The sequence below is a fragment of the Lynx canadensis genome, chromosome B4, assembly GCF_007474595.2.
Source record: "Lynx canadensis isolate LIC74 chromosome B4, mLynCan4.pri.v2, whole genome shotgun sequence".
Classification (NCBI taxonomy): domain Eukaryota; kingdom Metazoa; phylum Chordata; class Mammalia; order Carnivora; family Felidae; genus Lynx; species Lynx canadensis.
The window spans coordinates 83,022,407-83,047,382 of record NC_044309.1 but is presented as its reverse complement, the minus strand read 5'-3'; the positions used below and the strand labels follow the sequence as shown (position 1 = coordinate 83,047,382).

Below are 24,976 nucleotides of genomic sequence, written 5' to 3'. Positions count from 1 at the left end.
TTCAGGGGCTCCCCCAACCCTCCCTGCCCTCGTACCCATTCTGCACGTCCACCACCAGAGCTCTGGGCTCACGGAGGCCAGAGCTGACCAGCACCGTCCGGTAGGCCCCGTTGAGCTTTGACACTTCGATGGTGTCCCGACCTTTGTCGCACCAGTACAGGTTGCCACCCACCCAGTCCACAGCCAGCCCGTCAGGGTTGCTGAGGCCTGTCCGGTGCAGCACCTGTGGGCAGAGGCAGGGAAAGAAGAGCTCTGGATGACCAGGGGTATGACCCTCAGTCTCTCTGGGGGCCCAGCACCCCCCCCCCCAAGTGTGAAGTAGAGCTTCCTCCCCCAGCTTGCAGGGAGGACAATGGATGGAAAACGCCCAGGCCCAGGCCTAGTGTCAGCTGAGGCTATAGGAGAGGGGTCTCCAGAGGAGAGCTCCTGCACCCCAAACCCCACAGTGCCTAGGGGCGTGAATTTAAAAGAGGGCAGCCATAAGGGGGAAGCTACTGATAATGAGGGAAAAAGCAGGAGGAATCTCCTAGACCTCACTCTCTGAGCTTGGAGGAGAGGAAGAAGCCAGGACAAGCAGAGTTAGGCAGTGACTTCGTGGGGAAGGAAGAGGAGGAAATAATTCAGTGGGATGCCATGGGTGAAGGGGAGATGGCCTTGAAACACAGCGAGCCCTCTGGGGAGGGACGCTGTGGCTGGATCTCTGGCCCCCGACGCCTAGTTTGTCTGCTGAGGAGTGGGCTGCCCCTGGCCTCACCTGCACATTGCTTCCGTTAAGGTGCATCCTTCGGATCATGCTGCCCTGGGTTGTCACGTCTGTCCAGTAAATCATCTGCTCTCGGTAGTCAAAGTCCAAGGCGACGGCATTGTTCAGGCCCTGGATGTGGGGGGTGGGGGATGACTACAGAGTCAGGACGCCGGTGGCTGGAGGAGTGAGTAGGAGGTGATGAACATGGGCCCAAGTGGGGAGGATGAGGGGGCTGGGTGGGGAAGGGAAGATAGCTCCGGGCCTGGGGACAGGTGTGGGGGTGAGGAGGGCCAGCTCTGGCACCTGCTTCAACAGCGTGTAGTTGGAGCCGTCCAGGTTGAGCTTGCGCAGGTAGTACCGGTTGGCAAAGATCAGGAATGGCTCCTCATCTGGAGACAGAGCGTCCTGGTTCAGCTGCCAGCTGGGGCATGTTCTGGCACCCCCGGTCCCCAGCTGCCTGAGCCATCTGACCCCCTCCACGTGCCCGTCTCACCAGTCACCGCTTTGCAGCTGTGGGGGTCGCCGCCTCGGGGGGCATAGCCCTCTACACACAGACACTTGTAGCTGCCGTGCGTGTTGATGCAGCGCTGGCTGCAGGGGAAGGTCGAGCTGCACTCATCCACATCGGCACACGTCCGGCCGTCATCCTTCAGGCGGAAGCCGGGGCGGCAGCGGCACTGCAGGCACAGGGAGCCTTGGGCTGGGGAAGGGGCTGTGGTCGGAGCCTCCCACCCTGGAGCCTGGAGCTCTGGTTCCCTCCACCCCTGGGGGCTGGCTGGCTCCGCTGGGGAAGCCCAGCCTTGAGGGGCGGGAGGCAGGCAGCAAACAGATATTGAGCCATCTGGCTCTCACTTCAGCTAAACCACTGCAGTGACCGATGACCACCCGGTTTCTGTCCCCAGAGGTCAATGCTCAGGCCTCATCTTATGTGACCTGTGAGCATTATCTGACAGAGCTGGTGGTGCACCTCCTCCAAGGTTTTCCTCACACGGCTCTTCTCCCACGCCAGCAGCTGCCCCTTCTCAGGCTCCTCTGCCAGTCCCCCATCACCTCCCTGCCACTGGTGTGGCTGAGCACAGGCCATCTACACACGCTCCATTGGGGAGCCTATCCAGACTCATAACTCCCAGATTCTGGGCTCCTGTCTGGCCTCTCCCTTGACCTGCACACCTGGACTTCGGCGCCTGCCTGACATCTGCACACCCCTCCTTCTCCCGTAGCCCTTGCTGGCCCTACTTTCCAAGGGGATGCAGAACCCAACCAAGTAAAGGTTTTGATTTTGTTCCTCTGCTGTGTCCCCAAGTGCCCAGAGCACTGCCTGGCAGAGTAGGTGCTGAATGAGCCCTTGTTGAATGAATGAACAAATGAACGGACAAGGGGTGGAGAAAGGAGCTCCCGCCAGCCTTGGGCGAGTGGAAGCTCCCACTCCGGGGTGGGGCACACCTTGAAGCCAATCTTGAGGTCCTCACAGTCCTGGCTGCAGCCACTGAGCTTGCGGCTGAGACACTCGTTGACATGGCAGCCACGCTCATCCGAGCCGTCACCACAGTCATCCTGGCCGTTGCAGAGCAGTGCCTCGGCCACACAGCGCCCGCTGCTGCACAGGAACTGCGAGGAGGCGTTGCACTTGTGCTCTGCAGGGGATGGGGGGGCAGGTCAGGGGGCCATTGGGCCAGGGATGGAGGGTGGGGAGGGGGCCGTGTGTCGGGCCCACCTGGGCTGGTGCAGTGCGGGTTCTTGGGGGCCTCGTCGCTCTGGTCGTGGCAGTCATTTTCCCCATCGCACTCCCACTGGCGGGAGCTCAGACAGCGCCCATTGGCACAGCGGAACTCGTTGGGGCCGCACGTTGGGTACTCTGGGGGAGGAGGGGCCGGGTGAGTTTGGGAGCTTGGGTGTAGGGAGGGCAGGGCGCACCCCTGGTGCCACCCCCAGGGAGGCCCCAGGCTCACCACACTCAGGGGACTCGTCGGAGCCATCGGCACAGTCACGGTCATGGTCACACACGAAATGCTTAGGGATGCACTGGCGATTTTGGCACATGAACTCGCGGTCATCACAGGTGCTGTTGTACACTACGGACAGAGACAGACATGGCCCCTCAGCTCCCCCCGACTAGCTGATGACTGTCACACGGGACCTTGGTGGGGCCTGAGTGGCAGAGTGGACAGAGAGCACTGGATGGAGGGTCCAGACACCCATGTGGGTTGTAGACAGGGCTCTGCCACTGACTGCCCGAGGGACCCCTGCTGAAGCACTCACTTCCTCTCCTTGATTTCAGTTTTCCCTACTGCAAAGAGAGACTGTGGCTGCTTGCTGCCCGCCCCACTCCTCATGGCCCCTGCCACTCACAGCAGCCGGCCGCGATGCTCTCGTCGGCACCGTCAGCACAGTCCTTGTCACCATCACAGAGCCAGCGCTCGGGGACACACACATGGGTGCCCGGGCAGGAGAAGGAGGAGGGGCCGCACGTCTTGCCTTCTGTGGGGGGAACAGGGAGCCGCTGGGAGCAGGCACAGCGGGCCGGGCAGCGGGGGTGACATTCCCACCACTGTGCCGTCCATCCCTCCTGTAGTAGGGCATGTGCACGTGCGGGTGGCATGGGGGGGCTCTGTCCCTCCCGGGAGCACCTCCCCGACCCGATCCCAGCCACCTCTCACCACAGTGAGCCGCCTCATCTGAGCCATCTCCGCAGTCATCACTGCCATCACATAGCCACTGCTTGGAGATGCACCGATGGTTCTGGCACTCAAACTGGGCCTCCGAGCAGAACTTGTCTGGGGCAGTTGGAAGCCAAAGTGAGATGGGGGGAGGGGATGGCACGGCACTGAGCTGGGCAGGCAGGTGTAGGGTGCATGCCAAGGCATCCCTCTGTGGGGTCAGCATGAGCTAGAGAGATGCCCCCTCCCCCCCGGGGGTGGGACCTGGGGTTAAGGCCCTGGGTGCCCTTCTCCTAGGAGGACATTTCCTGGGAGGGAACTAAAAGGTGAGGTGTGGACAGTGACTCAGTAACTCTGGTGAAGCCCCTGCCCACCGTGGGTTCTCTGGGCTCCCAGCTCGGGTGGGTGGGCCCTGTGGTCACTTACTGCAGTGGGTCTCATCCTCGCCGTGCTCACAGTCGTCTTCCTTGTCACATGTCCAGCTCATGGGGATGCAGCGCCCACTGGGGCAGGCAAAGTAATTCAAGGGGCATCTGGGTCGCTTCACTCCTGGGGGGAGAGGGAAGCATGAGGGCACTGCCACCCTGGGGGGGCTGCCGCCCGCCGTGCATCTGACCCAAGGCTGGTGTAGACCTGGGCAGTCGCGCTCGTCGCTGTAGTCCCCACAGTCATTGGCACCGTCACACACCCAGCTGGGTGCATAGCAGAGGGAGGTCCGCTCACAGGGCTGGAAGCGCACTCCTTTCACCCCCAGGCGGAAGTAGCTGCTACAGTCAGTGGCGCCTGGTGGGGGCAGGGATGAGGGGTGAACCGAGGTTCCCTCCACACTCCCTCCCGGGGCAGCTGCTGGCCTGACAGTGGCCTTGGTGTTTTAGAAAGTCGCATGGTGTCCTTCGGGGGAGGGGGTGCTGTCCACCCCTTCCACTCACCCCAGGGAGCCCAGGCCTGGGGCAGGGGCCACACAGGCTGTGAGGGTGACAGAGGCCGCCACGTGGGCCAAAGGGATGGCAGGGAGGAGCCCCAGGCAGGAGGCAAGGGAGCGAGACGGGAGAGAGACTACGAGGCACCCAGGCAGGGGTGTCACTCACTGCAGTTCATCTCATCGGAGGCGTCCTCACAGTCCACAAACTGGTTGCAGCGGCTGGAGTTCCCAATGCAGGTGCCGTCCCGGCAGCGGAATTCTCCCACTCCGCAGGCCGTCTCTAGAACAGCACCCACCCCCAGACCATCAGGCCGCAGTTTTCCACGTTGGGGGCAAGAGACACCAGGCCAGAGCTCCTGGCCCAAAGCACCTGCCCAGGCCCACCGTGGAGCACGCTGAAGCAGACCCCGTGGGGCCTGGGAACCAAAGCTCAGCAAGGGCAGGGCGTGGCAGAGGTGGGGGTCTGAGGGCCAGGTCCCGGGTCCCACTCACTGTTGCAGGGAATCTCATCCGAGCCGTCCCCACAGTCGTCCGCCCCGTTGCACCACAGCATGTTGGACACACAGCGCCCGTTGTTACACTGTCGGAAAGTCTTCTTGCAGCGGCGTGAGTCTGCGGACAGACGGGGAGCGGGCCAGCAGTCAGCGGCAGCGACAGCGACAGGGGAGGCGCTGCCTCTGATGAGACGTCATGCATTTGTTCCCTTGACAAACTGCTCAGGGGCTGGCACAGGGCTAGCGGCGGTTCTGCCCTTCAGGACAGCTGTGGAGTGGGTCACGGAGCTTTGCTCCCCTCACTCCCACACCCTGCCCCGCTGGGGGCTGAGGCGGTCGACTCTGGAGGCCAGGGGTAAGGGAGGAGGGTTGGGCACAGAGGCTGGAGGAGGCGCCTTACTACAGTAGGATGGCTTCTCGTCAGACTTGTCCTTGCAGTGGGAGACACCGTCACAGGTCAGGCTGAAGTTGATGCACTCGCCGTTGGCACACTCGAACTCATCTTGTGCTCGGCAAGAGGAGTTCACAGCTGTGGGGGCGATGTGGAGGGAGCTTCGTAAGCCAGGGTCCTGTGGCCTCGAATGTCTCTACCCCCTGTCCCCCAGAACTGAGGTCATCCTCAGTTTCTCCTAGATAAAAGTTTTCACGAGGGTGGGCTACTGGAGTCTAGGAGGAGATGGTCCCCAGTGTGTGCCTAGAGTCCCCCCACCAGTGTCTGTCCTCCGTCATTCCCTCTCTCACCCCGGCAGGTGAGGTCCTCTTGGAGGATGCGGCCCCCTCGGCAGGAGCAGTTGACATGGCCTTGGTGAGTGAGCAGACATAGGTCTTGGCAGCCCCCGTTGTTGACGCGGCAAGGGGAGAGCTCACCTGAAACAAGGACAGAGGACAGCGGGCTAAGAGTGTCCCCAGCTGTGCACACACAAAATGCCCACACCCATTCACATAGCTTCACTGAGCTTCCTAGCCCTGGCCCTGGCACAATGGCACATGGCTGGGGGAGCAGAAAAGGTGCTAAGGCAGGGCCAGTGGGAGTATTGGGGCTGGGGCTGAGGTTGAGGGTGTGTGTGCTCTTGGGGCGGGGGGTGACATGGGCTTCGCCATGTGCTTTGAGGAGAGTCAAGTTGAAGGAGCCTAGTGGTGGGGCCTTGGAGTGTGTGTGAGAGGCATGGAAAAGCCGTGGATCTGTATGGGGCCCCTCGGCCAGGCAGGCCCAATGTGGGAGTGTCTCTGTGCACACGCACGTGCACGCATAGTGTGGGGTAGGCAGAGCCTGGGGCGCATGTGTCTGATCAGGCTCTGGGAGCGCGTGTGGTTCTTGGGGGGAAGAATGGCTAGGGCATGTGCTGGGGTGTCAAAGATTCAGGTGAGACCAGCTGTGGTGTGCTACGAGGGTGCATACGTGTGCACGCATGCACAGATGTCTTGAGGGAGCTGGAATAGAGGAGTGTTGGTGTTTTGGGTTTCTTGGGGGTGAAAGCGTGTACACTTGTGTGTCTGCACGTGGAGGCTGTGGGAGAACAGGACCAGGGTGTAGTGTGTGTGTGTGTGTGTGTGTGTGTGTGTGTCTGTGTGTGTGCTGGCACCAAGGGCAGGAGAGCAAGGCTGGTGGTAGTGGCCCCACTCACAGCTGTTGGTGTCATTGGCCACGGCGATGATGCCCATGGGCTGCTGGGGGATGTCCACGCGCAGCAGCTTCATGTCACTGCCCACGTACTTGTTGGCCCGCTGCACAGCCCGCCGCACCCAGTCGGTCCAGAAAATGTGCTCCCCGTACACAGCCAACCCGAAGGGGTGGACTGGCTCGGACTTCAGGATCACCTGTGGCGACAGCACTAAGCCCGTCACAGGTAGGCTCAGGCCTCTTGCCCCAAATCCAACCCCCTGCAGCTGGCCCCAGGGGTGGGGGTGCCTGGCCTTGGCCGAGATCCCTGGACACAGCTGCAGAATGGGAAGACCTGCAGGGGAATCTTGCCATGTCCTCATTTAATTGATGAGGAAGCCATGCCTGGGCAGGATGAGGGCTGCGCAAGGCCACACAGCTAAGCGGCAATGTCAGTGCCTCATTCTCCTCCCAAATCTTCCCACCATGTGGCTTTCCTTTCTGTTGCTCCGTGCCCAGGCAATCTCCATTTTGGCTAGCCAGCCGTCCCCTGACCCCTGATCCTAGCCTGCCCAGTGCCACCCGTTCCATCTGCCCCACAGACTCACATAGCGGTGGGAGCCGTCATACTCGCAGCGTTCGATCTTGTCTAGGGTGGCGTCGGAGAAGTAGAGCTTCTCGGCACGGTGGTCGATGGCCAGGCCATTGGGGGTGCGGATGTCCTTCTCGATGAGAGTCAGGACATTGGCCCCCGACAGGGCTGCCCGCATGATGCTGGGGTGCTGCTCGTTCCAGTTGGTCCAGAACATCAGGCTGAGGGAAGACAGGGCCACGGGGATCAGGACTCAAAGCCAGGGAGTCTGCCATGGAGGCCCAGGCCGGGGCAAGGAGTCGACCAGAACCTGAGGGTCAGCCAGGGTGGGAACCAGATCCCAGCACAGCAGGCCACCTCACAGCCACCCAGGCCAACACAGCCCCGGTGCCCAGGAAGGGCCCAGCTGCTGCATAGTCGGTGCGTATGTGTGCACACGTACTTCTCAGTGTCTGTGAAACGGCCATCTGTGTTTACTGAGAGACAGTGTAGCCAAGTAAGTCAGGCTCTGGGTTCCCATTCTGGCTCCACGACGTACAAGTTAGGAACCTCAGCAAGTGACTTAACTTCTCTGTGCCTCAGTTTCATCCTCCATGAGGTGGGGATAATACTATTACCTGCCTCATAGAGTGGTTTAAGGGTTAAAAGAGTTAATATTCATCTAGTGACAGCTGGTAGATGCCACATGAGTATTTCATATTATAGTAAAACCTTGGTTTGCGAACGTATTTCGTTCCAGAAACATGCTCGTAATCCAAAGCACCGTATATCAAAGTGAATTTCAAGAACGCTTGGCTCAGTTCTGATCATGTGACATTCATCCCAGCTCTGCTCCTTCCAAGCTCTGACCTTGAACCAGCCTCTCGTTTCTACACCTTGGCCTCCTCTCAGTAAAGGAGGTGGTAAGATCGGGCCTTGCCTGTGCTCCTTTTGGGGGTGGTGAGGCTCCAGAGATGGGCGCGGATGACTTCAGGGCTGGTCAGGCACTACACTAGGTGTGACAGTGTGGTTTTCAGACCACCTGCACTGGATCTTGATTCCTGGGTCCTCTGTCCCAGATATTCTGGGGCCAGGGAATCAGCACTTTCCAGCACTCCCCAGGCAAGCTTCATACGCCCTGGAGTTTGAGAATCATCTAGCTACATCTGTTCTCTGGCTGTCTCATAGGACCTACCCCTGCCTCCCCACCCCACCGCATGCTTCCATGCCCTCTGCCCTCTGCTGCTCTGGACACAGAGCTGTCTTCTGGCTGGTGGACCTGTCTCCTCAAACCTCTCCAGGTCTCTTCTTAACACCCCCTCCACAGCCTCTCCAGCACATTTGAGCTATGGCCTCCTGCCACTATGCTTCCACTTAGGGAGGTGCTGGCTATCCCCAAGCCACTGGGAGCTCTTGAGGATAAGTCTCTGATTTTAAAGGCGCCCATCCTGGGGGAAGGGGTGGGGTTCTGGATGGCTCTTGGAATCAGAATGGGAGTTTGGATGGTGGCATGACGCCATCAAGGATGGTGGCATCTGTCTCTGGCTTCCATAGGAGAAATGGGTATGCCAGGGACAGCTGCTAGAGTCATCCTCCCTGCTTTGTTGGTGCCCAACCAGGGACTTCAATGTCCTCAGGTAGAGCCCAGTTCACTCTGCAGTGGGAAGTGGCTTTCCTTCTACCATGACAAACTGTTATATGTGGAAGAATGACATGTCCTACAACTGAGGATTTCAGGTTTGGTAAAACCACTCCCAGGAAGTGGCTGGCAGGGAAGGGCAGGGAGAAGGGGCTGTCCTGAGGGGCAGGCTGTCAGCAGCCAGAACTGGGAGCAACCTGGGAACTGGGGCCAGCTGTAGGGGAGGCTCAGCAGGAGGTCCCTGCCCCTTTCATCACACTGCCCCCCCCCAATTCCTCCAAGGCACTCGCTCCTTCTGGCCAGGACAGGGCCTCTCCCAGACAGTTCAGCTCTTTCTCCTGCACCCTGCCCTGGATTTACTTCACCCCTGTCATCCTCCAGACCTCAGCTCAGCTGGGTGTCCTCGAGGACACGTTCCTTGATATCCGGCCCAGGTCAGGTCCTTCTTACACACTCCTAAAGCTCCCTACAGCCTCATGGCTAGCATCAAATATGCCTGGGGCAGAGCCAATGTCCATCTCACCCTCCCCTTGATCCTCAGCACATCGTTGGTTCCCAAAAGCCATTTGCTGAGCCTAGGCTCAGAGCAAAGGAATTTGGTGGGCAGCCATGAAGGAGCTTCTGAAGTCACAAAGCTCCACCATCTCCGGATTGGGGGTGGGAGGCAGGCAGGGGTGCCCAGGAGCATCACCCTTCCACAGAGGTTCCAGGCCCATAAGGGACAGGCCCTGAGGCCAGCCCAAGACAGGTAAAGTTACCAAGGGTCGCAGAGGGCAGATAGGATCTTTGTCATGAGCCAGGTACATGCAGGACAGGGTGAGGCAGGCCAGGGACAGAGGACCCTTGTGCTGGTCTGCGGGGCCAGGCAGGCTGGGCTGGGGCTGGCCTCAAGTGATATCAGGCTAAGGAATCTAGGTTTAGTCGGTACACTCACCATTTCTAAGTAGCTGCTTTTGGGTTTTGTTTGTCCCTTAGTTTCCTAGCAAAGCTTTGGGAAAACATTCCAAGTGCTGCTGAATTCTGGGGAAAACAGTTTTGCTTAAGTGTGGGCCAGGATTTCTAAGGGGAGGAGGTGATTCACTAGAGGCCCACACAGTGGGAGTGGGGGCTGCCCCTACAGGAGAACAGGGCAGGTGGAGACCAAGGGCAAGCACCACCTCCGGGTATTTCCTCCCAGGTTCTCCAGACTCATGCTCTGGACTCCCTTGCATCCTGAGCCTCGCTTCCAGGGCCCTCCCCAGGCCTGCTTCTGCTCACAAGAGCCCTTTGATCGGGCATGGGGGAGGCTCCTCACAGTCCTTCCCCGCCTACAGCACTCCTTCCTTTGGCTCTTGCTCAAAGCACTGCCCTGTGTCTGGGCTGTCCTTCCCTGGCCTTTCCACTTCTAGGTCCTGTGCCAACCTGCCGCCTCTGTGGGGCCTCTTGGTCATCACCGGTCTCCATGCTTCCCAGCACTATGATTTCTCTCCTCAGCTAGGTCAAAGCTTCCAGGCAATAACCGTTCAGTGAACAGTCTTGGCCTGAAGCTTGGAGTCTCAGAAACACAGAGGACCTACTATGTGCCCCGAACATGGCTTTCTGATGAATGAATCGACTAATCACTGAGCCAGAATTGTCCTTCACAACCCCCCCCCACCCCGATCCTCCCCGTGGTTCAGGCACCTGAAATATTATTGTCCTATTACAGATGAGGAAACTAAAGCTCAGACAGTTCGGACAGCTGGTCTAAGGTCACAGCAAGGAAATGGCTGATCTCAGGTGAAAGCCAGCCTCTCCTGCTGCTTCACCCCCCACCCGGGGCTGCCCGGAGTGGTTTCTGCCACCCACTCCCTACACCCAGCAGCTCACTTCTGACACTCGTCCAGCACAAAGGCTCGTGGGTGGTCGTCTCCAGACATAGTAATGACCGTCTCACGCTCAAAGGCCCCTGGGCGGGTCTGGTCTACTGTGTGGCGGGTGATGGTGGATGTTGTGTAGCTTGTCCAGTAGAGAGTGTCCCAGCCACGGTGATAGGCCAGGCCCTCCACAGAGCCCACATCTGCAAGGAGACAGGAGTAGTCATAGGTGGGGATGGAGCCAGAGAGCAGAGCCGAAGGGGCAACCGGGGCATGAACTCAGGGGGAAGGCCTGGAGCACCCGTTCCTCTGGCATATGGGGGGCTGGAAGGGGATGTGTGGGAGCTGAGGAGCATACGGAGGCACAGCCCTTGGCACCCCAGCCCTCCTGTCCTTCCCTATTTTCTACCCAAATGATCCATGGCCCATCTCCCTGACCCTTCTTCCTGCTTCTCCCCACAGCTGGGTAGAATTGGCTTTATGGATTTTAGTAAATCACATCTGACTTGGGCTGTACCAGGTGGGAGCTTCCTGCTTAACAAGGCCAGAACTGGATTGATTCTCATAGACATCCTAAACTCAGGTTAAAGAATTAAGTGCACAATGGGTAGTGGAACCATAGCCTAAGGGGATTTTAGTGGCCTCTAGCTGTATGTCGCCGTGGTTGCCAGAGGCTGCATTAATAGAAGTACTGTAGCTTAAACAATGGCCTGAAGGGAGGGGACAGTTCTTGCCAGTCTCTCCTGATCAAGTTACAATCACAGGGTATCTAGTTTAGCTTTGGCCACATTTTTAGACAGGCATGGGGACTGGACTGTGTGGAGCAGGAAATGTCCAGAGGAGGGTCAAAGAACGGATCTATGTTTATCATCGCTGTATACCAGCCACTAGAATAGTGTCTGGCAGGTCTCCGTGGCCAGAATGAATGAATAACTGAACAAACGAGTCAAAGGACCGGCGGGGGGTGGGGGGGGGGGGTGGTATCCAGCCTGGAGAAAAGAAAACTGTAAGTGGAACAAAACAGCACTTTTCACAGAGCTGAAGGGCTGTCCTGGGGTGACGGCTCTAGCACCCACTGGTCTCTGTGGGGTGCACATGACACCTGGGCTGAGCTAAGCGTTCATACCTGTGGTTCAGGTGATCCTGTCTCACTATGCAGATGAGAACTCTTGGACAGCACAGGACAAGTGCCTGAAATCCTGTGTCTTGGGTTGAACCCAGCCTGTCTCTGCAGCCTGTGCTGTGAGCACTGGACACACAAAGGAGGGTTTTGGCTTATTCTGTGCAGCCTGGGGGCAAACTAGGATCAGAGGAGGAAGCGAGAGGGGGGCCAAGTGTGACTCCAAATGAGGAGAAACTTTCAAGTAAGTATAATGGGTGCAGTGTGATTTGCTGGCTACTTGTCAGGGACACAGTCACAGCTGGGATTCAAATCTGGGGCGGAGCGGGCTGGCTCATGTCTGAGGGCTTTTCTACCCTGAGTCGGTGCTGGTCCTCTGCACAGCCCCCTACCCCCCGCCCCCCCCTTCCTGGGCAGATCGGGGTCTGGTCTCACTCTCCACAATGGTGATCCTCCCCGAGCCATCGTCATTGATCCGTTGGATGTTCCCAAAGTGGATGTCGCTGAAGAAGATGCGATTGGGGGTGCCCGGGGAGGTGCCTGCTCGGTAGTCAAAGGCCAGAGCGATGACATTCTTCATGTGCTCAGGATCCTCAAAGGGTTGCACGGGTGCATTGAGGTTGCGCTCATCAGACAGGTGGATGCTCTTGAGGATGGTGCGCTCTGAGTAAAGCAGGTAGCCCGCGTACTCCCGGCACGACGCCCCGTCTTCAGCCAGCATCCCGTGGGCGCAGGCACACGCCCGCTGCCCCCCGCCCCGGTACAGGCACAGCTGCTGGCACCCGCCATTAGCCACTGCACACACGTTGGTACCTGGGGGGAAGGCATGGGAAGGAGATGGTTATGGAGGGTAGGGCCCACCTTGGGAAAAGGCTCACCGATGCCTCTGGACTCTCAGCCAAGGTGGACGCTCTGGTTGGTGCACTGCTCTGCCTCAGCAACTCGGCACCCAAACCCATCCTTGAGCTCCTCAGCCCCTTTTCACCCCCCTCAGGTCTCTGGAGCCACTGGAAAGTGTCCCTGTGGGTTCAGCGTCTCTCCCGGCCCCTCTCAGTCTGAGAAATCACCCTGTGTGCCTCTCCTGCCTGGCCCAGAGCCCCAGCCTCACCTTTCTGCCGGTCCCGGTTGAAGACTTTGATGTCTTTGAGCTGGACGCCGATGCCTGTTCTCAGGGGCACCGAGTCTGTGGCATTGTCTTTACTCCCACGCTTGATGGAGCCATTGGCGTGAGTCCTAGGGGAAGGGAAGGCCAGGCCGTGAGTGGGGCATCGACAGAGGTCAGGAGGGAGGGAAAGGATGGCCAGCGAGAAGACCGGGGCAGAAGGCCTCACCTGTCACTCCAGTAGATGAAATCCTCAAACACAGACACTGAGAACATGTCCATATTGTTGCTGGACAGAACCACCTCACGGTTCTCGCCCGTCTCCAGGTCGATCCGCTCGATCTTGTCTGTCCGGGCATCGCACCAGTATAGCTTCCCATCCTATAGGCCAGAGGTGCGCACCTCACCTCCGGTGCCCAGCACTCCACACCAGCCCCAGTGTCCTGGGCAGCAGGGCATGTCCCACTCACCCCTGCCTCTCATATCTTTCTCCTCCTTTCTCCATATCCTCCCTGCCCTCTGACCTGCTAATATGCCGACCCTTCTAGACATGCCTTCAGTCCTCACTTCTGAGTGACAGCACACCCTCCCCCCCACCTCTAGGGCGGTAGGAGTCCTACTCTGGGTTGGGAGCTGGGCCAGAAGACCGCAAGACCTATCCTGGGTCCATATCTCCCCACCGAATGGGGGGTTCACCACAGGGAGAGTCTATGGGAAGCAGAATATAGGGTAAGGGGAGCCTCCCCCCACAGCATGGGGTCCAGATATCCCGAGGGCTCCAGGGCCAAGCCTGCATTCAAACCTGATAGTCCACTGAGATGCCATTGGGCCAGCTGATGCTGACATTAACCAGCACAACTCGCTCAGTACCATCTAGCCGAGACCGCTCGATACGTGGATACTGGCCCCATTCAGTCCAGAACAGATACCTGTGGGGTGGAGGAGGCAGAAGTGGGGTGTCAGTTCCCAGACCATGGAGGAGAGAGGGTCTCATAAGTGTGGGCTGTGGAGAATGACCAAGCCAGAACCAAGCCAGGGCTGGGAACTGGACAGCCTGTCCAGCTTCTCACCCCTTCTCTGGGTGGACAGTGATGGCTCGGGGCTTATCCAGACCCTGGGAGATGACCACGTAGCGGAAAGAGCCATTGAGCCTGGCGACCTCGATGACATCAAAGCCTTGGTCTGTCCAGTAGATGTTGCCTGAGGAGGGAGTGAGTGGGGATTAGGGGGTTGGGTGGGAACACATGCACCTGGTCCCCTTCTAGCCCCTAGATCCCTGCTGCTCCCCCATCCGTTCCTGCCTAGTCCTTCTCCTCAGACTCCTGAGATCCCGCTTCTCTCCTCCAGGCCTCCACCCTACCTGGAGGCCCACAGCCCGCCCAGGGCCCTCTCATGGCTCACCTGCGATCCAGTCCACTGCAATGCCCTCCACACGGCCAATGCCATTGGTCACCACATCCTCGCGCCATGTCTGGTCTCGCTTAGCCCGGCTAATGGTACTTAGGCCCATGTCCACCCAGTAAATGGTGTCATTTTCTGGAGATAGAGGAGCCAACGTTGGGATGCCCAACAAGGCAGGGGAAAGGTGGAGGGTCAGAATCAAATGGCAGTCAAAATAGAGGTGAGTGCTGGGGGTGGGGGAGGCAGTGGCACAGGGGTTGGAAGGGAAACTAGAGCAGGGTAGGGGGAGCTGTGGTATCTCCCCCTCCAGCTGTAGTCAGGCTGCCTTTCACTGGGCTCCCAGAGCACACTACCCTCAAAGTAACGTCCCACTCTCTCCCGCCACCAAATCACTCACCAGCATGGAAATCAATGCCGACAGCCAGGGAGGTCCCCGACACTGGGACCAGGGCATCTGACTTATCATTGGGATCCAAGGGGATTCCCCGGATTCCCTCGTGCACAGAGTACAGGAGAAAGGAGCCTACACCTGAAACACAAGGATACTTCAGGCCTGGGTCTCGCTGACACCCTCTTTAAACTTGGGCTCTGTCACTCTGAGTATCTTCTTCCAGACATCATGCCTCCCCCTTCAACACACAGATAAACACACCTGAGCCTGAGGCCTGCAGCTTGGGCTGGGAGGTCACCTGGCTGGTGGGGGGTGGGGGTGGGAAAGGAGAGCAGCTCTGGGGAACCACCTGCAAGACTACTATCCCCCACTAGAGGGCAGAAGAGACCTGGACTTCTCTCCCCAAAAGGGGCCCTGCAGTTCAACTTCACTCCATACAACCCAGCACCCCCAAAAGCTGTTAGGAAGAACCTGGGGAGTTTTAGACAAGGCAATGGAACCAGATGACTCCTAAATGGAGACTTCCACCTTAGTTTCCTCTTTGTCCTCCCCAGTCTGGTCTGTGCCACACACTCTCAAACACCTAAGACTCAATATCCTTGACATCTCATTCCTGAGCCTTAATTCTGTTTTCCCATTTCTTTTGAGGTGCCACTATCCACGTGAGCCAGAACCCTCCACTGCCTCTGCCCCATGATACACTGTGTCCCCAGATGAATCCCCCAGGGGGCTCTGGTTTCTCAGGCTCCTTGAAAAAAAGGATTCATAGTCAAGGGAGTTTGGGGAAACCCCAAACATTAGTCTCCTCTTGAAAAATCCTCAGTGCAGATGAACATACTCAAGACTCTGAGAAGTTCTGCAGCAAAAAACACTTAAACTTTGTTCAACCCAGTGTTTCTTTCTGTAACATCTACCCACATCAAAGAGGGAGGTTCCCAGGAGTGCACTTTGGGAAGTGCTGTCCTGGGGCAAACTCATAAATCAGTCAGCAAGTTCTTGTGAAATGTCTCTGAGTCTCATCCCTTCTCTTAAACCTAGCCGCTAAGCCCCATCTCTTAACACTGGGCTCACTCTAATAGCCTCCTAACTGGTCTAACTGCCTCGGTTTCTCCCTCCCCCACCCAGCCGGCTCTCTGCCGCCAGGTTAATCTGCCCCAAACACCACTTTCCAGGCACTCCTGGCTGAGAACCCACAGGAGGCCCGCCCTACCTCACAGCCATCACCTCTGACACCCCCCACAGTCTGCCCACCACTCAGGCTTGGCGCCTCAGGGCCTCTGCACCTATCCTTGAATTGCTCTGGACCCAGTGCCTAACTTATTGTCCCTTCCCCTTTGATCCATGCACTTAAATCCTACTTGTCCTATAAAACCCAGCTCACAGCACATCTTTTCCATGAAGCTGGCCCTGGCGCTGCCTGCTGACATCTATTTCTCTAAAATCCTACTGCAGACACTGGATAGCCACTTCATGGTCCAGTTTCCCCTACGCGTTAGCCCCATCTCTGATGAAGACCTCAGAGCACAGGGACAGGGACTTCTGCCCCCTAGCCTTCCCTGTAGTACCCTGCACAATGGGGGCTTACTAAGCATCTGACCCAGAAGACACTTCACAATACATGATGAATGCAGTTCCTGTCCTCAAGGTGAGAGGAGGAAGGTGGGGCTGTGGGGTAGGAGGGGTCAGAGCTGGAGACTTGGGCCATGGTGGGGGGCAAGATGGCGATGGGGCACTGACCCTCGCAGGCCTGCTGGCCACTCCGGAGGCTGTAGCCGGCCGTGCACATACAGGAGCGGGTCGACTCCGATGTGGGCAGGCAGAGCTGGGAGCAGTCACCGTTGTTGACACTGCAGGGGTTGGTGCCCTCATGGTCTGGGGTGGGTAGGAGGCACAGAGAAAGGGTTAGGTAGACCTTCTCAGGACCTTAGTGTCGGGCTTGCACTGCTTAGGGAAAGGATAATCACCGCCTTCACCCTGGACCTTGTGGGGGTCACCACCCAACCCACACTCAGGTCTTTTGTCCTCCCAGGCCCTGGCTCTTGTGACCAGGGTGGCTGTAAGCTCATATGGTACCTCTGTGATGATGAGAAAGAGGAGACCCTCTGGGTGGTGAGTGGAGTCTGACCCGTGTTCACTCCCATTCACTTCCTTGCCCAGGGATTCCTACAGCTGCTCATGGCCACAGCCCTCACCCCTCTCTAGCCCACCCCCTGCCCGGGGCCCTGGCCCCCTGCCTCACCCAGCTGGATGCTCTCGTCGTAGACCTTCATGTGCATCACCAGGGTGGTGCTATTCCGCAGGACCACAGATTCTGAGCCATCAGCCTTATTGCACGTGCCCATCTTCTCTGACACCTGATCTGCCCACCACAGCTTGTCCCCTGGGGAGGCAGGAGGGGATGAGACCCTGGGGAGGGGCCCCACCCCCAGGCCAACCCAGCCCAGCCTCTCTGATCCTGTCCCTACCCCCACCCAGCAGCCTCACCCATGACGGCCAGGGCAGTGGCCTTGCCCAGCTGGCTCCGCATGGCATCGATGACCTCTAGCCCACTCCCGTCCAGGTTGCAGCGGCTGATGGTGTGGTTCCCAGAGCTGATCCAGTAGAGTTTGCTTTCAGGGAAGTCGATAGCCAGGCCTAGAAGAGGGGGGCATCACTGCCACCAGAAAGTCTGGCACTCAGACTGGGGGCTGAGGGATGTGTGGTTTTGGAGGAGGAGGGTGACGACAAGCGCTAAGCTGGGAGTTCAGGAGACAGAGGGGTAATTGCGGGACCCTGAGGATCTCCTGGGTGGGGAATTAGGAAAGAGTGGTAGCGTAGGCAGGACAAGCCGTACCCACAGGGCCCTTCTGGCCACTGAAGAGCAGGGTACGGTTGCTGCCATCCATGTTGGCCATGCTGATGTTGTCCCCATCAGTCCAATAGAGCTTCCTGGGAGGGTGGCAGGAAGGTAAAGTCAGACTCCTCTTTTCCTCCCGCCCCACACCCCACGCTCCCCAACCTTGGGCCCTGGACTGACCCACGCAAGGGGTGGACAACCAGGCCATGGGGCTGCTCCAGGCCCTGCACCACCGCATTCTTGAAGGAGCCGTCCAGCCGGGCCACGTTGATCTGCTTCTTGTTGCTGTCGTAGCTTGTCCAGAACAGGTTTCGGGACACCCAGTCCACAGCCAGTCCATGGGCATTTGGCAAGTCTGGGGGGCACAGTGGGGAGTTGGAGATTGGGTGTTTGCAGGGCATAGGTCGGGAGACTGTAGGAAGTGGGGGGCTGGTCTGGTTTTGGGGGGAATCAGGGTTGGGAAACCAGGGTTGGGGCATTGAGAAGGGAGAGGATTTGGAAAAGGAATATCAGGACCAAGGGGACCAGGGATGGGAGCAAGGGCTCGGTGGCGGGGTGGGGGTGGGGGGGGCCACACCCACTGCAGGGGTCCAGGGCAAGGGCAGGACCTGCAGAGACGACAGTCTCCACGCCTGTGCCATTGATGAAGGCCCGTTTGATGGCCTGTGTCCGCACATCGGACCAGTAGACGCGCTGCTCGCGGGCATCATAGTCCAGCACCGTGACGTTGTCAATATCGGGCACCGTGAAAGAGATGATGTAGTTGTAGTAGGGTGCATCCAGGTCCACCCCTCGGATCTCCATCTGACGTGCGTACAGCAGGAACTTCTTAAACTCTGTGGGGCATGTGGCAGGTGACTGAGGGCAGCCCCTTACCTTCATGCTTCCCACCCACCCAGATTAGGGTCCCTCCCTCTTCTGGTTCCTTCCATCTGCTGATGGTCATTGGCTATCCGGAAGTGCTCCCATCGGGCTCCCTGTCTGAGTTCACACACCTTCTTACAGCCATTGTGTCTGGAACCTCTCCCATCAGGCCCCTCCCAGCTGGGATGCTCTATCTTCACTTACAACTGGGAGCCTGGGTACCTGACACCTTCCCCTTCAGCCTCAGTTTACCACTGGCTCTTGAGGGAGGGGCCTCCTACCATAGCACGTGGTGTTGTCCTTGTGGAGCTTCATGAGGTGGGGGCAGGCGCAGGAGACGGTCCGGTTGTAGTTGATGAGACACAGGTGGGAGCAGGGGCCTCGGCCCCCATTAGCCTCACAAGGATTAGGAGCTACGGGTGGGGGAGGGGAGAATGGAAAATATCCTGTGAGTCGCTGGCCCCTGCCTGGCCTCTCTCACCTCGACCGCCCCCTCTTCACCTACTCTCACACGCCCTGTCCCAGCATCACCTGCCACCAGACTCTCCAGTCAGCAGACTGGCCCATCCCCGCCATCCCTCATGCTCTCATGGCCCCCTCTTCTCCTAACGCCTTCTAAAGAGGCTGCTGGCCCCTTACCCATGGGCTGCCGGGAGGGGTGGTACACCTGCAGATCAAAGGGCTGGGTATTGGTCCTCTGTACCACGGTGACATTGTGGCCGGTCCACTTGTTGGCCTTGGCCAGCGTGTTTGTCCGCCAGTCCGTCCAATACACCTCCCCCCCATACAGCGTCACTGCAAACGGGTGCGATAGGAACTCGTGTCCCCGAAGCACCTCCATGTGGCCGGAGCCGTCGTAACGGGCTGAGTAAATGGCATCTGACCTGAGAGCGTGGTCGGGGCAGAGTGAGGATGATGGCGGGGGCCATGCCCTGGCCCATCGCCCCCCCCCCCCCCCCCCCCCCCAGTTCTAGCACACTGGAGCAGTCCTTCCTCCCAGGCCTTGCTGGCCAGGGAAGGCAAACAGAACAACATGGAGTGAGAATCAGAGTGGTTTGAGGTCTAGGATCCCAGGTCTCGGATCCCGATTCCGACGCCCTGAATCTCTTGGCTCACTTCTCCATAGGGCCACAGTTAGCACACAGGGGCTTTTTTTTTGGTGAGGTTGGAAGAAGGTACCCACTCTGAGCAGAGCAGTTAGAAGTTTGCCCTTACCCTGGGTGGACGAAGTCCCCTAGCAGAGCACACAGGTTTGTGAGTGAGGACAGGAGGTTGCATTTTAGCCTGGCCCGCACCGGGGCCAGGCAGTCCTGGATGGGGTGACAGCCCTGCTTCTACCCTCTTCTCCCCACATCCATCCTCTCCCCTCTCCCCAACCCTCAGTCCTCTTACTGGGCCCAGCCCTTGGCTGCCCTAGTTCTGACTCCAGCTGCCTCTGGCGTTTTCACCACCCTTATCGCTGGTGAGCCCTGGGACCCCCAACCCCACCCTGTCCTGGGGGGAGGGGAAAGATGGAGGCGTCTGGGGGTGTGGTGGGGGGCAATGACCTGGCATCGATCCAGAGGATGCGCTTCTCCAGGTAGTCCACCGTGAGCCCGTTGGGCCAGCCGCCCGAACCTGTCTCCCGGTGGATGGTGCGTCGCCCAGCCCCACTCATGGAGGCGGCCTCGATGCGGGGCAGGCTGGCATCCCAGTCTGTCCAAAACAGGATCCTGGGAAATGGGTAGTGAGTCAGGGGGGGCCAAGGTCAAGGGCCTGGGGCGGGGCTATTATAGGATCTTTGGTAAAGGGCAGAGGGGGTGAATAGCGTTGGAAGAGATAGGTGTCCCTGACCCGACTGAACAAGGCTTCAGAGGAGACCATGGGGCCAGAATAGGGCTGAGCAGGGTTCTCACCCATCCCGTGGATCCAGCGCGATTGCCCTTGGGTGCTCAATGTCACCAGCCAGGAGGGTGGTCCGAAGGGTCCCATCCAGCTTGGCCACTTCAATCTGGTCCAAGTTACTCTCCACCCAGTAGATGTTGCCTGCAATCCAGTCTACAGCCAGACCCTCAGGGGTGGCCAGGCCGTACTGAATCACCACCTCGAAACTAGTCAGGGCTGGTGAAGAGAAGGTCATGGGAGTGAAATCACAGTATAGTAGGACCACCCTCAACCTTGACACCTCTGCCAATACCTCTGATGCACCCTAGATACAACTGGGGTTCACAGACCCCCCTACTCTCCTCACCCAGCCCCCTGCCCCTCCAGGAGGTCAAATAAGGAGAGAAAAGGCCTAGCTTCCAGAACCCTGAGGAAGGGAAGGTCACAGCTTTCTTTTGCTTGCAGCTCTCTGAAGGGCTAACCCATGGGAGGAGGTCAGAGCAGAGGGTGGAGGCTTTGGGGGACAGATGCAGAATCAATATGAGGACAGAACTTTCTAGAAGTCACTTCAAAGACTGTCTTAAAGATTTTTCCCTGGAGATATCTATCTATATCTATATCTATCTATATCTATATCTATATCTATCTATATCTCTGTGTATATCATGTATAATTATATATACACATATGGATATAGATGATAGATATAAAATTATTTTCATAGTGTGAACATTATTACAATCTACTTAGCCATTCCCTTGTTGATGAACATTTAGGATGGTTCCAAGTTTTGTCTATAACAAACAATACAAACTCCTTTAGTAAAATGTGCTTCTTTCAAGTCTTTGCTCAGATGTCACCTTCTCAGAAGGCCTTCCTTGACCACCCCATTTAAAATGCCGACCCCCCATGCTCCCTACTCACCCCCTTTCCTCCTTTCTCTATATCCACACTGCTATCCCCTTCTGTTATATTCCATGTTGTACTCATTTGTTTATATCTGATGTCTCCTCTGGCATGTAAGCTCCCTGAGGACAGACATTTTGGCCTGTTTTGATCACTGCTGTCTTCCCAGGTCCAGGTGTATATGGCAGATGCTCAATATGTGTGGAAAAATGTCTGTGATGGGTCAGGCTGCCTTTGGATCAAAGGCATGATTCAGGTACCCCATTCCTAAATGGCTTTTTCCTTTTAAGCCTGCAGTTCTAGGATTTGGGGAGCTCCATACCATTCCAAAGAAAGGCTGATCATTTTGTTAATTATCAGGCTGGCAGCTTTGCTGACGATAATTACGGGGCGTCAGGAACTGAGACCCACAGCAAAATCTAACCCAATTAACGAGAGTGTGGGGGATGGGGGAGCTAGGGGCCTCTGCTTCAGGGTGGCCTGGATCTGGGCCTGTGGCTCCGAGTGCCCAGGTGCCCCTTCTCTCTGAAGAGCACCCCGCATTAGTCCTGGGCCAGCAGGAGGGGGCTGTCACCTCCGTTGTCCAGCAGCTTCCCGCGGTAGATCTTGTCCTCCACCACATCAGTCCAGTAGAGGGCGCTCTGGCTGAGGTGGAAGTCCAGGGCGATGGTGTTGCGCAGACCGGGCACCAGAACGCTGTAGTCCCCTTTGTGAAGGTCGATGCGCCGGATCTCATGGCGGTTGGAGAAGATGATGAATGGCTTGAAGGGATCTGGGGAGGAGCGTGACAGGGGTCAGCACGAGGCTTGCTGCCTCAGAGCCGCCCTGTCCAAGAGCAGGCAGGGCAGGGTCTCTGTTGGCCCTGGGCCTGGTCATGGAGGGAAACCACAGCCTTTGGCATCCGGCAGCCCAAACCCAGCCAACTGAAGCTCAGGGGCCTGCCTCAGCCTGCCCAGCCTTCCCGGCCACCTTTCACCCGTCATTCACCTAGGCTGCGGCAGCTCTCGCCGTCCGGCTCCAGCACCCAGCCCTCGTAGCAGGAGCACTTCACGCTGAACTTGTTCTGGTCACACTTCTGGCTGCACTTGAGGTGCTTGGCACAGTAGCTCTGGATCTGGCAGGTGTGGTTGTCGGGCCCCAGCTCCATGCCCAGAGGGCACGAACACACAATGCCTTCGCCAGGTGCCACCGAGCAGTTGTGGCTGCAGCCTCCGTTATTCAGAGAGCACTGGTCTGTGGTGTGGGCAACAGGGGACAGGATCAGGGTCAGGATCCAGGAGGAGGCAGGACAACGGCCTGGCTGGGTCTCAAGTCCTGGGCAGCCCAGACAGAGCCCTGGCACCCTGCCTGTAGCATCTTTCTTTTCCATTGCCGGCCAAGCCTCTGTCCCCACGCTTCCTCAGGACCAGGATTGGGACCCCAGCACCCACCACGGGGGCCACCCTTCTCCTTTCCCTGAGGAACACCCTCACATCATGGATGCATCTAGTCTCTATTTTCCGGTCTCTTCTTGAGCCCATGGTGGGGGGCCCCAGCTTTCTGCCTCTCTCTGGGGGTTGCCCTTTTTTCCTCGATCTCTTCTGATTTGGGTGTGATTAGGGTAGGGAATGTCCTGCCAGGTTCTCTGACACACCCTGAGATCTGCCAGCCCTGACTGATGACCTGTCAGCAGTTCTCGGGCCGGTCCCAGCCTGCCTCCTCCCCCACTCCTCCCCCCTGCAACAGATGCTCTGCCTGGCATGGAGGAGACAGGCTGCTCTGCTCTGCTCCCCTCCCTGACCCCTATTTCTTTTGATCCTTGAATGCACAGCCTCCTCGCCCCACCTTCTCTCTCTACGGGCACTATCTGTCCTTGGAACCCAGTTAAATCGCTGCCTCCTCTGGAAAGCCTGCCCCAACCACCTCAACACTCAACCCTGGTGTCTTCATCTTTAAAAGCAGCTCTGTGCTGTTCTCTGGTGGGTGTGAGTGACGGTCTGTGACTGCAGGAAGGGGGTGCACTGCACTGTCTCCACAACACCTTAGGACCTCGGACCAGTTACTTAACCTCTCTGCCTCAGTTTTCTCCTCTGTCAGATGGAGATGATAACACTGTCCGCCTCACAGGGCTGTTGTATGGATTAAATGCGATAATAGTGTGGTGTGCTCAGCCCGGCCTCTTGCTGAGGCCAGTCTGAAACCAGTAAGGGTTGCTGGTAACTTCTTGGGGTGCTGCTTGCTCTTTCCCAGTCTGAGACCACTCCCCGATGAACTTGCCCCGTTCCACCTGTCCTCGAGACTCCTTACCCAGCCACCCTCCCCACTCCTCTCCTGGGGCCTTTGCTAGGCCTAATCCTCACCGCAGAGCTCTCCCTCGTCTGAGCCGTCTCCACAGTCGTCGTTGCCATCACACAGTTTGTCGGGGGGCAGGCAGACTGAGGTGTTGTTGGCGCAGGGGTGTGAGGGCGGCCTGCAGGCCAGGGACTCACAGTTCTCCTCATCCGAGTTATCTTCACAGTCACTGTCGCCATCACACACCCAAGCTTTGCTGATGCATCGAGCTGCGGGGTGAGTATAGTATGAGGGCAGGCCCAGGCGGGAGGGCTCTCCGTGCCTTTCTTCTCAGACCCGATGGGTTTCTCTAATAGGGTCGTGATTGTAATGCCTTGGGGTCCACTAGGAACCTTGGAGGCCTTTTCTGTCAGATTCACAGAGGCAGCAAAGAAAGCAAGAATCTGCAGAGGGTGCTGTAGCTCAACTCTGGTGAGGGTTTTGGTTTCCAGGGCCTTTAGTGCAGGCCCTGGCCCCTTACGAAGCTTCCCCCATGCATCATGCACAAGCTTTTTCTGTGTGGCCCTTTGCCTCACCATGTCACCACCCCCAGCCCCCGCAGCATAGCGCTGTCTCCCTCGCCACTCCCTTGCCACTGCCTCTCAATATGGTCTCCTCCTGTCCATGTTGCCCCAGTCAGGCTCCTGCCCCTCCTTTTTACCGGAGTCCTTGCAGCCAAACTTGACATTGGGGTCACAGACGTGGGTCACTCCCTCACAGCTCTTCTCATCACTGGAGTCCATGCAGTCAGTGTCTCCATCACAGCGCCAGCGCAACGGAATGCACAGACCATCCAGTCGGCACTGGAACTCATCATTGTGGCAGCCACCGGGAGGCCGTGTGGCTGCAGGGGGACAGAGGGAGGGCAGGGGGGGTAGGGGCTCCACGTCAGCCATTCCCGTGTCTGCCTTCCCAATCCCCCTCCTGTTCTGCCCAGTCCAGAGCTATGAGCCAAGGCAGGGATGGAGAGTTCTCTGAGTCCTGCCCACACTTCTCAGAAGCTAACTTGGAGTCAGGAATGTCACACCTCCCAGGACCCCAGCAATCAGCTCGTCTATAATCTCTCTATTTTACACACCAGTGCTCTATTGGATAAGCAGTTTGCTGGGCCAGAACTCAAAGGCCCCCCCATCTTGGCCCAGCCTCCATTTTACCCGTTCACTCCATAAACACCTCTTGAGTGCCTCATGTGTGCCAGGCACTGTTCTAGGTGCCAGTGTGAGCGAGCCCGTCTTTACCCTCATGGAGCTGAAGTTCTAGCAGGGAAGAGACAGTGAAGACATGACACAGAAATCCAGAATGTTACTGCAGGGAGTGTTCCATGCCATGGAGACGAAGCTGGGTCAAGGCTAGCGAGGGATGACGATGCTACTGGGTAAGATGGTCAAGGAAGGCCCCTGAGCAGATGTTTGAACAGAGGCTTGGATGACATCAGCCGTGAGAATACCGGGAGGTGCAGCCTGGCAGAGGGAACAGCGAGTGCGAAGTCTCTGAGATGGGACCACGCAGGGCATGTCTGCAAAATGCCCGAGGCATATTTGAGACTGCATAGCTGGAGTAGAGTGAAGGAGGAAATGAGTGGCAGGAACACAGGTCAGAGAGGTGGCGGGAGCCCTGCAGGCCATGGAGTGGGGCTTGGCATTGATTCAAGTGTATAAGGAGCCAGTGCAGGCTCGAGGGCAGGGCTGGGGTGTGATCTGACTCATGTTCTGCAGGATCA

The 24,976-nt window shown here is 58.0% G+C and overlaps 1 protein-coding gene across 1 annotated transcript in view; it reads right to left on the bottom strand.

Moving 5' to 3' along the window:
* Nucleotides 1-24,976, bottom strand: part of LRP1 (LDL receptor related protein 1) — an 82,061-nt gene that overhangs the window by 14,709 nt on the left and 42,376 nt on the right. The window contains exons 21-59 of the mRNA XM_030322980.1: nt 23,918-24,100; nt 23,286-23,486; nt 21,934-22,179; nt 21,521-21,718; nt 20,073-20,277; nt 19,725-19,889; nt 18,817-19,061; nt 18,459-18,590; nt 17,922-18,149; nt 17,494-17,668; nt 17,311-17,405; nt 16,962-17,111; nt 16,717-16,857; nt 16,215-16,349; nt 14,484-14,615; nt 14,087-14,221; nt 13,756-13,885; nt 13,488-13,614; nt 12,915-13,066; nt 12,692-12,816; nt 12,019-12,396; nt 10,477-10,666; nt 7,027-7,231; nt 6,444-6,636; nt 5,560-5,685; nt 5,219-5,347; nt 4,817-4,936; nt 4,491-4,604; nt 4,036-4,185; nt 3,829-3,951; nt 3,403-3,519; nt 3,095-3,223; nt 2,695-2,817; nt 2,460-2,600; nt 2,189-2,379; nt 1,239-1,422; nt 1,049-1,134; nt 755-874; nt 36-223 (exon numbers count right to left, since the gene is read on the bottom strand). Of these exons, the coding sequence (XP_030178840.1) occupies nt 36-223; nt 755-874; nt 1,049-1,134; nt 1,239-1,422; nt 2,189-2,379; nt 2,460-2,600; nt 2,695-2,817; nt 3,095-3,223; nt 3,403-3,519; nt 3,829-3,951; nt 4,036-4,185; nt 4,491-4,604; nt 4,817-4,936; nt 5,219-5,347; nt 5,560-5,685; nt 6,444-6,636; nt 7,027-7,231; nt 10,477-10,666; nt 12,019-12,396; nt 12,692-12,816; nt 12,915-13,066; nt 13,488-13,614; nt 13,756-13,885; nt 14,087-14,221; nt 14,484-14,615; nt 16,215-16,349; nt 16,717-16,857; nt 16,962-17,111; nt 17,311-17,405; nt 17,494-17,668; nt 17,922-18,149; nt 18,459-18,590; nt 18,817-19,061; nt 19,725-19,889; nt 20,073-20,277; nt 21,521-21,718; nt 21,934-22,179; nt 23,286-23,486; nt 23,918-24,100 (6,307 nt within the window). The remainder of the gene's footprint in view (nt 1-35; nt 224-754; nt 875-1,048; nt 1,135-1,238; nt 1,423-2,188; nt 2,380-2,459; nt 2,601-2,694; nt 2,818-3,094; nt 3,224-3,402; nt 3,520-3,828; nt 3,952-4,035; nt 4,186-4,490; nt 4,605-4,816; nt 4,937-5,218; nt 5,348-5,559; nt 5,686-6,443; nt 6,637-7,026; nt 7,232-10,476; nt 10,667-12,018; nt 12,397-12,691; nt 12,817-12,914; nt 13,067-13,487; nt 13,615-13,755; nt 13,886-14,086; nt 14,222-14,483; nt 14,616-16,214; nt 16,350-16,716; nt 16,858-16,961; nt 17,112-17,310; nt 17,406-17,493; nt 17,669-17,921; nt 18,150-18,458; nt 18,591-18,816; nt 19,062-19,724; nt 19,890-20,072; nt 20,278-21,520; nt 21,719-21,933; nt 22,180-23,285; nt 23,487-23,917; nt 24,101-24,976) is intronic.